This window comes from Gopherus evgoodei, chromosome 12 (genome assembly GCF_007399415.2).
Source record: "Gopherus evgoodei ecotype Sinaloan lineage chromosome 12, rGopEvg1_v1.p, whole genome shotgun sequence".
Classification (NCBI taxonomy): Eukaryota; Metazoa; Chordata; order Testudines; family Testudinidae; genus Gopherus; species Gopherus evgoodei.
The window spans coordinates 26,153,354-26,168,190 of record NC_044333.1 but is presented as its reverse complement, the minus strand read 5'-3'; the positions used below and the strand labels follow the sequence as shown (position 1 = coordinate 26,168,190).

The 14,837-nt window shown below is 42.3% G+C and overlaps 1 protein-coding gene across 1 annotated transcript in view; it reads right to left on the bottom strand.

Annotated features, from left to right (window-relative positions):
* CDH16 (cadherin 16) overlaps window positions 1-14,837 on the bottom strand; it is a 66,474-nt gene that overhangs the window by 41,724 nt on the left and 9,913 nt on the right. The window contains exons 3-6 of the mRNA XM_030582289.1: window positions 12,678-12,774; window positions 9,587-9,735; window positions 7,467-7,605; window positions 3,600-3,758 (exon numbers count right to left, since the gene is read on the bottom strand). Of these exons, the coding sequence (XP_030438149.1) occupies window positions 3,600-3,758; window positions 7,467-7,605; window positions 9,587-9,735; window positions 12,678-12,774 (544 nt within the window). The remainder of the gene's footprint in view (window positions 1-3,599; window positions 3,759-7,466; window positions 7,606-9,586; window positions 9,736-12,677; window positions 12,775-14,837) is intronic.

Genomic DNA, 14,837 nt, shown 5'->3' with positions numbered 1-14,837 from the left:
TCACTTACCTGCAATATGTTCCACAAATTTCCCAGATTTCCCACGACATACTAACTGTGCTGTCTGCAATGTAGCGCATGACTTCATCCCATTGCAAAAAGTCAGGATATAGGGCTTCCAGTGGCTCTCATTAGGACTATCCTGTTCCCGCTCATTAGGCCTATTCACCCAATTCTGCCACATCTTTAGCTGTACTGGGTCCTAGGGTCTTTTCCCCCCACCATCCATTGGTGTGATGTTGGCTGTTCACACTCTAGTGCTGAAGGGGGTTGATGCCAATTTGCTTCATTGCAGACCAACAGCTTTGTGGGAGAATAATTTCAGGATGTTTCTCACTCTAGTGCAGTCCTGGCTGGGACATGTCACACGCTTCCCCTGTTACTCTCTTCTTTAACCAAAAACCACTATTCCCTTCTTCCCTAATTCTTGTCACACACTCACACTCCAGATCTGAACCCAGCTGTTATTACCTTACCACCACTCTAATGTATGTGCAAATGAGTCCCCCTTGTTGGGATGGCAGCAAAGTATGGAGCAGGTTATGGGGAGGAGACATTCACACATTGACTCTTGGGCCTTTTAGTAGGGGCTGGCTTTGCACAGGCCCCCAGATTTACTTTAGACAGCCCTTCCTGCCCTACAGCTCTGTCAAGTTGGAGAGGAGGGTCTAAACCCACAAGTGATCCCAACCAAAACCAGCCAATACTCGAAAGGGCTGCCCCGGAGAGCTTGAGTGAAGCAGGATGTGAATCCAAGGAGCAGTACCATTAGGGTTCCTGGGGAAAGGCAGAGGCAGCATTTTGCCCCACATCAGAGACCCTAAGGCAGGGATCTCAAACTCCAATCACCACGAGGGCCACATGAGGACTAGTACATTGGCCCAAGGGCCACATCCAGGGCTGGCGCTACCATTCAGGCACTCCAGGCAATCGCCTAGGGCGCCAGAATAATTGGTGGGTGCCGTTTTGCCGGAGGGGGTGGCAGGCAGCTCCGGTGGAGCTGCCGCACTGGTGCCTGTGGAGGGTCCGCTGGTCCGCGGCTCCGGTGGAGCTGTCGCAGTCATGCCTGCAGACGGTCGGCTCCTCATGCGGCTCCAGTGGACCGCCCGTAGGCACGACTGCGGCAGCTCCACCGGAGCCGCGGAGCACCGGACCCTCCGCAGGCACCACTGCAGCAGCTCCACCGGAGCTGCGTGATCAGCGCGCGGGGCGGCAAAATTGCCGTGCACCTAGGGCGCTCAAACCCCTAGCGCCGGTCCTGAGCTCATCACTGACACCTTTTCATATAAAGATACAAAAGCACCCCCCCACGCCCACTCCATCCCTTCCATGAGGCCCTGCCCCTACCCTACCTCTTCCCACCCCTTCCCCAAAGTCCCCACCTCAATTCTGCCCCCTCCCTGCCCCATTCCAACTCCTTCCCCAAATCAGAGCTCAGACATAAGTGAAGCAAACAAATCTCCATGGTTGGTCTCTGTTTCCTGATTGCTCCTGTGACCTTTAGCTTTTATCTAAGATGCAGACAAGAGCTCTCCTAAGGAATGACTGACCACTCACTATTTTTCAAGGCAGATCTTTAACCTCAGTCTCATGGAAACACTTAGAGCTACTAATCTCAGCCTTGAGCTTGCTTTCAAGTGCACGTTACATACAGTAGCCGCTCCTATCTAGCATTTAAAAATGTAAAAATAAAAGTAATAAGTAAAACCAGGGCCTGGTTTCAGACCTAGGTCTTGCATTTGCACACCTAAATTGTGTGCATTCACTGCACTAATGCAGTAATGCCATGCACAAACAACCAGCTCTTGTAGCTTCATAAGCAGTTATGATGCAGTGTAACACACACATTTGCACGTGTTGTTGAAACAATTGTACCTTTTCTCATGCGGACCTCTTTAAATCAGGCCCCACTATCTCTTTCTTATTTTTGTTGTTTTCTACTTGCTGCTCTATTTATTCCTGGATTTTTGAGGAAATTTTACTCTATAATAACCTATCTTCATACTTTAATATCATGGAAATAGTCTCTTTAGTTAGACAATATTCTACAACACAAGGCAGTTAGAAAAGAAAGGAAAGTCTAAGTCAGCAGGACCTGCTAAGAGTAATATCCACTGAAACCCACACAAGAAGATTCCTTTTTCAGCTGTTCTAGCATGGGATGAAAAAACTCTAAAGATGGGTATTCTGTTGTGGGGGAGCAGCAGACATTTAACCTATTAAGGATTTTTCTTTGCCAACATTTAATATTATTCTATTTTCTTCTAGGCTTTTTACAAGAGTTATTTTTCTCTTAAGCCATTTGGTTCTCTACTCCCCATTGATATCAAATAATGGGTTAGGCACAATTTGTGCCATGAATCGAATTATGGGTTTAAAAAAGCTGTAAAGAATGATTTAATCCCCTCTCCATTTGTATTGACTTAATTTAGCTGCACTTTCCTGATTTTTCTGAATGTTACATTCACATGGGCTCAGTCTTTGTAGCCTCTTTCATCCAGTTCACGACAACTGCTGGTATGTGCACAAAGTGAATTTCTAAAGGACCGTTCATTGCACTACAAAACCACAGCTACAGCCTGTCATTACCAGCCATGTAGTATGTGGGTGTACACAAAGCATCTGGCTGTATTTTACAAGGGTAACAATGTTTAAGTGCCCAGCTGTATTTTATAATCTGCAGCTTCAGAAAAATCTAGTACAAAATAAAACCTGGTTCCCTGCAGAAAGGATTTTAATCACAAACCAGGTAGAAATCTGTGTGATTAAATAGTTTCCTACAGCACGGCAGTATAACTGGGTAGCCTGGTGGCACAGTCGAAAGGCAACGGGAAACCAAGAGCAGGGACTCCATCCAGGATGATAGACAATCTACTCAATTTGGAGGTTATGATGAAGTGATACTAAAATGAGTAATGGGATGGGATTAGATTGGCACTATTTAGATGATTTAAAAATCTGAATCAGAGTCCTGGTGGAGACTCTTGGAAGGTGCTTCGCTACTTTGTCAAAGGTATGGGGAGCTCTTGGAAATGTAATATATAAAAATTTAACAAGGAGTTTCATCATGGAGTGGATATTGCACTCTGTTACTTTTCCATTGTGTAGAAATTTTACGATCCAGAAGCCTGATCAGCGGAGTGAGGCTAAGTCTACACTAGGGAAAGGAGTCAACCTAAGATACGCAACTTCAACTACGTGACCACTGTTGACTGCTGCCACTCCCCCGTCGACTCTGCTTTCGCCTCTCGCTGCGGTGGAGTTCCGGAGTCGACGGCAGAGTGATCGGGGATTGATTTTATGATGTCTACACTAGACCCGATAAATTAATCCCCAATAGATCGATCACTACCTGGCAATCCGGTGGGTAGTGTAGACATACCCTATGTTACATGTGAAATAGACTTGCATATGCAATGAGACTTTCCAGTCTATTAGTACATAAACAATGTAGATGCCAGCTCTCACAAGGAGTGCCTGCTTGCTTTCCATGGGTATGCACACAAAAGGAGGCAATTGACCTCGGGCCCTTCAACCTTAAGGACCAGAATTATTCAGACACTTCAGTACAAAGGACAAAGCTACCCAGCGTTATCTTACCTTCTGCAGATAATGAAATAGCCCCTGTCCTTGAATCTACCTGGAACATATTCTCTAAGGGTTGGCTTGGAGTCTGAGTGAGGATTTTATACCGTAGATCAGCATTTGATGTGGAAGGGTCATCCAGGTCAATAGCACTGACTCGCATGAAAGACGTTCCTGGGTTTAGAAAGATCACAGATTGGGTTTGGCGGCACAATGGTTTATCTAAAAAAACATTTTAATTCAACATGAAAAATGCTTTCTGTCACAGAATTTCAATTCTCCTTCCTTAACTTGAATCTTCCCATCTAGAATCAATTTAACTGTGTTGTGACTATAGGGATTTTATATGGGATTTATTTTTTTTCATGTGAAGGTGACAGCGTAAGTATAGTGTGTGTAACTTCCCCTCAGTTGCTTTATTTAACCTGGCTTTGTGTATTCATGCTAGTATACTAGTTTCTTTTGTAAAATTACATCAATTAACATTTTAAATCCCATGGATCCTTCAGCTGGCTACCATACATGAGCTGAAATAATAAATGCTTTGCAGTTATGTAGCACTTTCTACGCAAGGCACTTGGAGTCCTGTACAACCAATGAGTTAAACCTCACAACATTCCTCATGATCCCTGTTTTACAGGTTCCGTGTTTCCAGCCCTCACTGTAGTTGGTGTTTTTCTTAAAGCACCGACCCCTGGAAGCATTTAATCAGGTGAGGCTCTCAGCTTTCAGTGGGGGAAAAAGTAAATGTCTAGCTTGCATGTGGGAGAAACGAGTTTGAAAATGTGACCTAAGTGCTGTAAAGGCTCAGAAACTGGAAGGCAAATATACTGCCCTCCCCACAGTATTATTATTTATTTTATTTTTAATCTCATGATTTTTAAGACACTCATATTTTTGAGGCCTGATTCAAGAACACCAGAGCTGACTGTCTTTAAGAGGTGGTCAAAGTAGAGCCAAGTTCTGCCCTGGTTTTACCCCTTGTGTAAGTGGGGAAAGACAGAGAATGGAGAGCAGGAATTGGTTCCTGGATTATACAATCAGTATTCATAAAGTGCTGCTGTCACACTGTCATCACAGTCATTTGGCGGGTTAACAAACACAGACAGTCCCAAGCACCTGCCCGCTGACCTAGTTCCCTTCGTTCTTGGATAAGCCATAACGATGGTCCAATAATGTCTTTAAGGATCATTCACGGGGATGAGCAGTATGAACTATCAGACTCAATACTTCTGCTATGTTCCTGTTACCGTGTAGTGGGGGAAACTATAGTTGCATAAGGGTTAACAGTTGGACTAATACAAATTGGAAAATAGAATTAGGAAAATGCTGTAAGGTTAAATGCCAGTAACGCATTCAGATTGTAGTAGTATAGTTCTGTTTTCCTCAGTTTTTGTGACAAATTGTAGCAAATGACAAGTACCCATTAAAACTCATTTAGTCTTCACACTGTGAAACCTGTTACTGCAGCATGAGATTGCTTCCACGTCTCACGCAATCATATGGAAATGCACTCCTAACTTTTTATAGCATTCTACAATACAAAGAATGCTCTTGTCAAGAACCCCCTCCTGGGATATGATATATAACAGCAGCACAACCAAAGCAACCCAAATGAATGCATTGAGGAAGCTGTCACACTTAAGGCAACTACAGATTTCAGACAAAGAAATTGTATTATTAATTAAGGGCCTTATTCTCCTCTTATTTACACCTGCTTTACAGCAATATAAGCCAGTGGAGTTCAATGGAGCTACACCACGGCCTCTTACCTGGTGTTCTGACTGACACCTGTATTAGCATAAAATGCTACCTTGCTTAGATGGGAGCTTTTTATACCTCCTTTCCTCTCACTTTGGAGGGGATGATGTCAGTGGAGAACCACCCCAGTGTTTAACCTAGACCCTCATAGGGTATGCTAGGCAAGGATGAGCAGTGTTTTTTAAAAGGTGCTTGCTAACATGTTTTAAAACTTTCTTGTAGATAGGACAAGATGTCTTTTAACACACATTAGCAGACAGAAGTGACCCATGAACTCCCCTCTGGGATTCACTTGAACCGGCTAACATTAAAATACAACTTGCCTGTCACCACTTGAAGCTTAAAATGTGATTTATTTTTTTTAATCTTCTCAAGACTTATCCTAATGCACTGAGGAGCCAGAAGTGTAAGTTAAAATAGGGTGGGGGTTACCCCTACTTAGACCTCTTTGGCCTTGGTAGAGTGGATGTAGGTAGTGCTAAGCAGGGCCAGCTCCAGGCACCAGCGAAGGAAGCAGGTGCTTGGGGCGGCCAATGGAAAGGAGCAGCACGTCCGGGTCTTTGGCGGCACTTCGGTGGCGAGTCCCTCAGTCCCTCTCTTCCTGTTTGAGCTGCTGCCGAAGTGCTGCCGAAGAGGAAGAGAGAGAGTGAAGGACCTGCCGCCAAATTGCTGCCGAAGAATGAAGTGGCGCAATTGAGCTGCCACTGAAGTGCTGCAGATCGGCTATAGGTTTTTTAGTTTTTTGGTTGTTTTTTTTCTTCGCCACTTGAGGTGGCAAAAAAGCTGGTGCTAAGGGAGTCTGTTAGTGTAACGGGAACTCACTTACACATCTTTTCTGATCTTGGCTCTCTCTATGGTACTGGGTGAGCAATTTAGGCCTAAGTGTTCAGAAGTGTCCACTAATGTTGGATACCTTAGTTCAAGGTGCCCAATTTGAGACACTTATCCACTGTGCCTTGGTTTCACTCAGCTCTTCCACAGGGGCATTGTGAGGTTTAATGTTTGCGAAGCATGTTGAGATCATCAGTTGAGAGGCTGTAAGTGCAAAGTACCTCAACATCTACTACAAGATATCACAGCTCATGAGATGTCTCAGAACAACTTGTACGTACTCAGTGGAAATGCTGAGCCAAGGTGGGGTTGCACTGGTATATCTGAGATGTGAGTTTGGCCCCTATGTCATAGAATCATAGAAATTTGGTGCTAGAAGGGACTTCACGAGGTCATCTAGTCCAGCCCCTTGTCATCTCATGCTATCATGACATATCACTTGGAAGATACCTCATTTCACTCAGGTGCCTGACTTTTTGGCGGGAGTAAATTTTCAGGAAACCTCTCTCAGTGTTTGATAGCCTAGATCACATTCAAATGCCTTTGTTGACATAAGGAGTTAGATTCACAGGCAGATTAATCTGATGGTTTAACCATGTCAAACTTTCTGACTCCCTATAGGAAAGCCCTGAAATTACTTTGGGTTCCATTTTAAAAACACTGTCTTTATGACTTTATGCTCAGCTAGGCAATAACGTTTGTTGTTTGAAAATATGTTGTGAATTTTATCTATAAAACTAATGATAGAACAGTCTAGCTTCTAAGATAGGCTCCTTTTAGCCTGCTTATCTCCTCCCTGACATTTCACTACTGAGCATCAGTGATCAGGAAGCTTTGTACTGACATCTGAAAGCAGCTACACAGCAGCCGTGTGCAAAAGGCTATGGAACAAGCAATCACATGGTTTCTATATTTTCTCTCTTGTTTACTGCATATATATCGGCCAAATGGCAAATAAAAAGAATGTGCTAATCCCAAAGAGAAAGGCACTCAGCTTCTCACATCCACACGTATGGTTATGGTTATCTCTAAGGAGGGAAGCCATTTTGTACTTGTTCATTTTCCCTCTAGCCCACTCGTCCTCAGAGAGCAGATAATCTCTGAGTTGTTTCTAATATAAACATGATACAATTTATATAAATGGATGGATGGTCTTAAAAATGAAACATTTCATCAAATGTACCAAGATTATCATACACAGTGTATAAAGACCTTGGCATGAGTTAAGCGGCGGAGGAAAGTAAAAATGAAATAGATCTTTATAGAAAGGAGTCAAGAAGTCACTGTTACCTTGCTTTGTCCCTTTGCTAAGAATTCCAGAGAACATATCCTCGGTCAAGACTGGCATGTTGTCATTTTCATCTTTTACTGCTATTGTTATGGTTACAGGGTTAAAAACCAGCTGCTTGTCTTCATCTTTTGCAGTCACCTGATTTTAAAAGAACATGTATTTAAACAGTGCTCATTTGCACATGCTGCCTTTTAAGGTTAGTGTGAGGGTATGTGTACTATTTCTGTAAATCTAGAACGTGAAGCCAAGAGGGAGGGGTGCTGAGGAAGGTTCTAGGCAGAAGCATTGGGAAACTAGACTAGGTTTAGGGACAACTTTTATTTAAAGTTTATAATTATATTTAAAGTTCCTTGTTCAGTGTTAGAAGAAAGTTTGTGATTCTTTACTGTTGTCACGACAGTAAGATTAATATATCCTGTGTATACGCCAGCCAGCTGTGATTTCTTAGTGACAAATGTGCTGCTCATTGTGGCCACCTCTAACTTCACTGCAAAAGTGGGGACTTGACCCAAATCCGCCTGCACTGAAGGCACAGGCTACTAGCCCTTGAACTGATGGAGAATCACCATTAGCTGTTAGCAGTATGGGGTCTATGACACTCAGCCCAGTTCTCATTCTATCCAGTAGAGGGCAATACTCAAAATTCAGAAGAAAGAAACAAAACATAACATGGAGGTTTATATGATAAACAATGGTGACCTCTGGCTCAGGCCGCACCTGGCCTCAGTGCTGAAATAAATAATATGCCTCTGGAGGCTGTAGGAAGAGGTTGATCGGAGACAGCTCCTGTACTTCTTTTTGTGAGGATGCAGTTGACTTAGGTCCCCAGCCGGTGCAGAAGGGGAAGGAGAGCACGGCCTTGCCTTCAGTCCACACTCCCCAGGCCTTTCAGGGTGTTTTGCACCGCACCACTGTCACTAGTGCTAACAGCCCCGCAGGAAGCATAAGTTAGGGGACTGTGGTTGTCCCTGACCAGGTGAACAATGGGAGGGAGTTCCTTGTACCCTCTTCTGCACCCACAACCCACAATCTGGCCTCGTGGGTTGTCCAGAAAGAAGGCTGTGTGGGCAGACATTCCAATATCTGTATTTAAATTGCATTCCCATTTCATATGCAGAAAACAGCCCACCTCTTTTACTGCTGGGCAGTCTATTGAAATGATTGTCTAACTTCAGCTTGTCACAAATACACAACAACATCACCAAACCCATGCATGGGGAAAAGTACATTCTCTGCCCTACAGAAAAACACTCATGGATCAGCCACAGTGGGAGGAGGTCTCTGGATCAGGGTTGAGACCATTAGAACAGCAGTGAAGGATGTTAGATACTTATGATGAATCTGAAGAAGGATAAATAGAAACTCGTGTTAGGAATAGGTACTGTGCCTTTAAGAGCAGAGCACATGTTAGAGAGAAGGGGATTGGGCGAGGAAGAACCAGCTGGAAGCAGTCCAGATGGTTTCTTGGAAAAGGCTTGATATGGTGCTCAGTTACTGTAACTCCTGTAGAATTCAGTGGAAGTTGTTGGTTCTCAACAGGTGCTCAGGAAACCTCCAGATCTGGCCCAAGCTGCTGTAAAAGGTGGTACAAAGTAAACTCAATGTGCCAGTAATAAGAGTATTAATGCACAGTGCACTAATGCAGTTTTGTAAGGCTCAGTGTGTAAACAGGACTCTGTACATAAGCTTTACTTTGTGTAAATGCTGAATCAACTGGAGCAGACTAGATCTAATGCATTTAGTCTGTAAACCTTGATTTCAGAGAAGAGTGACAGACCTCCATGGAGTCAAAAACGAGGAAGACACACTCTCCGCCCCAAGCCCAGGGCCATTAGTTATTAAATTCAAATTAGGGCACCTAAATGAATGGCCAAAATGATTTCAGAGGGGCTGAGAGTACCCATAGCTTCTGTTGATTTCTATGGGAGTTTGCCAGTGTAAGGACTGAATAAAAGCTGAGGGAAGATCTTAGGAGTTGGTCCTTGAGTTTTTTCCTTTCGGTATCTGGCAATATTTACTTCCAACAGAACAAATGACAATGGCATTAGACAGCTGGAGTGGGGGGCTGAAGTAGGGCAGTGAGATGAGATGGGGCTTGTGCCGTCGGAGTGTGCCATACCTGAAGAGTGTAGAAAGCTTGTTTCTCCCGGTCCAGGGGTCTACTGACGTAGAGAATGCCAGACTCTGGATCTATTCCAAATAGACCTTCTTCATATCCAGCCAACTGAATGTCAACCTCCCCATTGAGCGTGATGTTTATCTGAAGTTGGAAATCAGGTAATTAAGGGAGTATGTTAGTGCAAAGCAAAAGAGGAGAAAACATTTTACTCCGAATAGATGCATCTTATTTGCCATTTGGGGCTTCACAGCTACTAATGCTCAAAGCGCAATGCCTGCCATTTGTAAGGGCTGGCCACCAAGGGCCATTAATTCTTCTAGGTACTTGCTCAGATTCCATGGATACTAATGTGAGATCACCACCAGGCATGGCCCAAACAGCACAACACATCTGTGGAGTAGGCAGAAGTTGGGGAGGTCTTTTACCACTGGATACTTGGAGAGATTTGTCATCCGGAAGTGACATTTGTCTCTGGGAGAGGTAGAATCCCCAGGTTCCACTTTCAAAATGGGAGGCTGTGGTGAGCCAGCAAGTAGGAGGGCAGTGGGGCATACTGGGGAGTGATGCAAATGAAGGAGGCTCCGCTCTTCTGACGGGAGCTCTTATGTGGGCCAACACTTGACATGTATCCAGGAATGGCCTTCCCCGCCATGGACCCAGAGCAATCCTCATTTGCAAATCCATATGGTCAGGTGGGGATTCTGGCTGACGATGTTAAACAGTTGCATAGTTTTAAAATAATATTTGTTTCTAATTAATTTTGCTTTTGGGCTCCTGTTCCGTTACTACTACAAATTCTTATTCTTTAGATAGAGCTGCACGTGCACATGGCACTTTGCAACAGCTGATCTGTGTCAAATAAACAAATCTCTGTCTCAAGAAGAACAATAATACTTGGCTCTTATATAGCACTTTTCATCCATGGATCTCAAAATGCAGGGCTTAAAATCTAAAGGTACAAGCAAGCACAATACACAGACAAACACAGAGTGGTGTCCGGTCATTAAGGGCCCATTCTTTCTATATTTACTCAGGCAAAATATCCAGTGACTGTACTGGACATTTTGCCTAAGTAGGAAATTCAGGATTAGCTTGAATGCTTCAAGAAACAAGTACATTTTGTAAGTTATTTTCAAGGAAGAGGCATCTTGACACACAATAAGATACTGAGTTTATTATTCTCTAATAATTCTGATAAAAATTGAGGGGCAGATTTGCAGTCTTCAAAAATGTGCCTACAAATATTTGCAGGTATATCCATTTGCGTGCCTAAAATTTGAATTTGCACACACAATTGGACAGTTGTGCATTCAGACAGCCCTATGACCCTTACATGTTGCACATGCAAGGCTTATTTTTTCAGGCCCCCTGAAAATATGGCCCTTAATAATTTTATTTTAAAAAATGTCTCTGTCCCTGGCATCAATCCATGTGCCCATGTACTTAGAAGGTACCACCTCTGGAAAATGATACTTCTGTTACTATCGACAAAGTAGTTCTGACATCAAAGAGTCGGGCCTGGAAATACCCATATTTTTGTGCTAATACTGGCTTTATCTTTACTGACTATCAAAGCTGACTTTAAAGCATCCGATTTGGTGGTGCAGAAACAGCTGCTATAAAATGGCAGTGATCTGCTTTAAGTCATTTTAAGTACACACAGAGTCACAGAAAACACTTATTAAATGGCAGATGGTGCTTGTGACTATGAAAGAAAATGACGCTTTACTTGCTATTCTAACAGAGATCAATTATTGAATTCAAACAGGTTGTTATGAATTAAAAAAAATGCAACTATCAGTGATGGTTATTGATCCTGTTTTGTTTCAGTAATGTGCTCTCTGACTTTTGTGTTAAAATGACTTAGCTTTTTATTTTCTTATACAGGTTTACGTTTCTAGAGAATGACTTTTTAGAATCCATTAATCGGAAGAATATCTATATGGCATGGGATTATTTAAAATACACATTTAACCTGAATGACTACAGTAAATGGTGTTTACTTACAGATTTGGGTCAGCACTTTTTATTTTCATCAAACATTATGGAAAGACCACACTGGAATGGATACTATCATAGACTGGCCTCTATTTCTGTGAAGATTAAGGGGATGGGCCATAGAAAACTGAAACATTTTGGGTACAAATAGAAAAATTTCTATTGGAAATGCCAGTGAGGTGCCTTTTAGAGTTTTAGTTTTGGTCCCTTGTGCCCTCATCCTTCTCTATGGACTGGGTTCTCCAGACAAACATTTTCTATGATGTACCATGGCCAAGAAATCCTATGATATTCAGCTGGTTGGGGTTCAAGAAGAGGGAAGACTATGGTGCATTATGGGATACATAATGCAGCTAGGGACCCCAGCCCAGAGAGGAGAATGAGATTATGAGGCACCTGGACTAAAACTCCCAGTATCTAGTCCAGCAGCAATTTCAAATCAAAATTTTCAGCTTCCAACCCCTTGTTTTTTAGTTGAAACATTTTCAGTTTTTTATTTTTTGCTAAAAATTCAGATATTTCCATAGGAAATTTCAACAATTTTTTTCATAAAATTAACAACAAAAAATAGAAAATTTCAATTATTGAGTTCTCAACTCTTTAGGCAAATTAAGATAAATAGAATTCACATTGAACTCCCAACTTCAAACCACTTCACTAACACAAGACATGGCTGAAATAGTTAATCCCTATGGAGCAAAAAACAGATTGCCAAAACAAATGTATTCAGTTCAATATATTTTTATATGATGACAACAGCTGGCTCCTGTGTTTCCTGGATACTAGCACTTTGAGGATGGGAGAGAGCTACTAGGGATTAGAAAGCAGACAGAAAAAGAGTTAAATTGACTCTTTTATATATAGCAAAAAGGTCCTGTTATACAATGGCCCATTGATAGAGGGCTTAGTAGTCTGACTATCCTCTCCAAAACTGGCATGAGTCCATTAATTTTGGTGGAGATACTCTGGATTTACACCAATGAAGATGGGGATCAGGCCAATGAAATCTTGATTAGGTCTTTAGCTGAAGTCTAAAGTATTTGAACATTTGTCACCTTGTTGGTTGTATGAAACAGTATTTAAATTCCTACCTTCTTCAGATACAGTGGGAATGAACCACCATAATTTTCAGGTACCTCAATGTGTTCTTTGCTGCTGGTAGGATATATTGCAGACAACACTGGGAAAACCTGTGGAAGAGGATTTAGCCTCTTAGTTTTGTCAAAAGCAAATGAAAATATTTCTTTTCCTGGCAACATATCCCTTGCTTCAGGATCATGGCCCAGATTCTGATCTTATTGACACTAATGTGACTCCATAGAATATCAAGGTTGAAAGGGACCTCAGGAGGTCACCTAATCCAACCCCTTGCTCAAAGCAGAACCAATCCCCAGACAGATTTTTACCCCAGTTCTCTAAATGGCCCCCTCAAAGTTTGAACTCACAACATTGGGTTTAGCAGGCCAATGCTCAAACCACTGAGCTATCCGTCCCTCAAGTTAGGGGAGTTACTCTGGATTTACACCAGTGTAAAGAGATTAGTATGGGGTTCTGTATCCTCAGACTTTTCCTAGTGAGAATAAATGTATATGCAGTGTCTGTAAGATGTTACTCTAATCTGTCTCTGCTCAGATAAGAGATGTGGAGCTGATATAGAAATGGCAATCATTTCGCTATGAGTTAACAAACTAAATAGACCATCCTATTACATATCCATCTTCCTTTATGGTCACTGTCAGCAACCTGACACAGAACAGCTAGTCTCTGCCAAGGTTCAACCTGTTTCTAGCAGCAAATAGGACAAAGGTAGTAGGTCCTCATATAAGACCTGATTTTGAAAGGTGCTGAGTGCCCACAACTTCCATTGAAATCAGTGGAGCTGCGTGCTATCATCACCTCTTAGTACAGTATTAGCTTTTGGTCATTGTGATCCTAGCTCCCTAGCTTGACAACAAAACCAGAAATGGCTCCTCTCCCCCATCCCCTGCCCTTAAAGTGATAGCTTGCAATTGCCACACTGTCCTCAATATACCACAATAAATGTTTTGGAGACCTCTTCTTCGTCAGAGCTGTCAGCTATCATGATGAATACAGTGCCTAGATTGACAGATGTTGGAGTAGCCTCATACACTACTTTTCCTTTGTTGTATTTTATAGACTTCATGGATTCCATCTTATATAAAATGCAAAACAGGAAAACTATGAATATGGCTATAAACACACCTTGCTCTTTAGTTAATATGATGTCATCAGGACTCCTTGCTATGCATAGCAAGTTCTGGTGTAGTAGTGTCTTCAGTATAAAGTGTGTGTGTGTGTGTGTGTGTGTGTGTGTGTGTGTGTGTGTGTGTGTGTGTACATAGAGCATATGCCAGCCTATAGAAATTGAAATCACAAGTAACACCTTTTATTTATTTGATAACTAGAGTTAAATTATATATGCAATAGCAACTGAGAAAGGAAGATACACTATTATTGCTCATTATTCTAATACAGAGACATAGCCAAATCTTGAACCTCAGAGAATTGTATTATAATGTACAATGTTACTCTAATGGGTGGTGAATGTGTTACAAAAAAAATCCAGAAAGGTACAAATGATTCACAGAACAGTAATAAATATAAAAAAGAGAGCCTTGAATAGACAAGGACCGCTCTTATAACCCTTCACAAACACACAGAACATTTCCCACTGAATACAGGAGTACAAATAACTAGAGATGGGGAGAGGTCACCAAATATGTGTCTCTTTGGTATTAATATCTAAATATCAATACCTAACATCAAGAGATGTCAATGAAGTAAATATTCTTCCATTGGAAGTAAGTGGGCGTGTGTGTGTGTGTGTGTGTGTGTGTGTGTGTGTGTGTGTGTGTGCACGCTCGCGAGAGAGAATATGTTTTGTCAGTGTTTGGGTGTATGTGTAAGAGAGATTTATTTTAACCTCTATAAGCTCTACATCATTAACCTCCTGCAGTATTTTGTACTTGTGTCCATACTTCTCTACTCTTGTTGGGTCATTGCCCTTATCAACCTGTTCCCTTTCTACCTAAGTATACAACAGATGCATTAGTAAGTGCACCTTGGTCAAATCCAGGAATGGCTTTAGGCCTATTCCATCAATTCCCCTGAATCGGGCCATGCGCCTAAGAGGGCCCCGCACCCAGTGAGAATCCCTTCCCTGGCTAGAGGCACCTTTTTAATTTTTACGCATCCGGCAGCGCTCCGGATCTTCAGCGGCACTTTGGCGGCA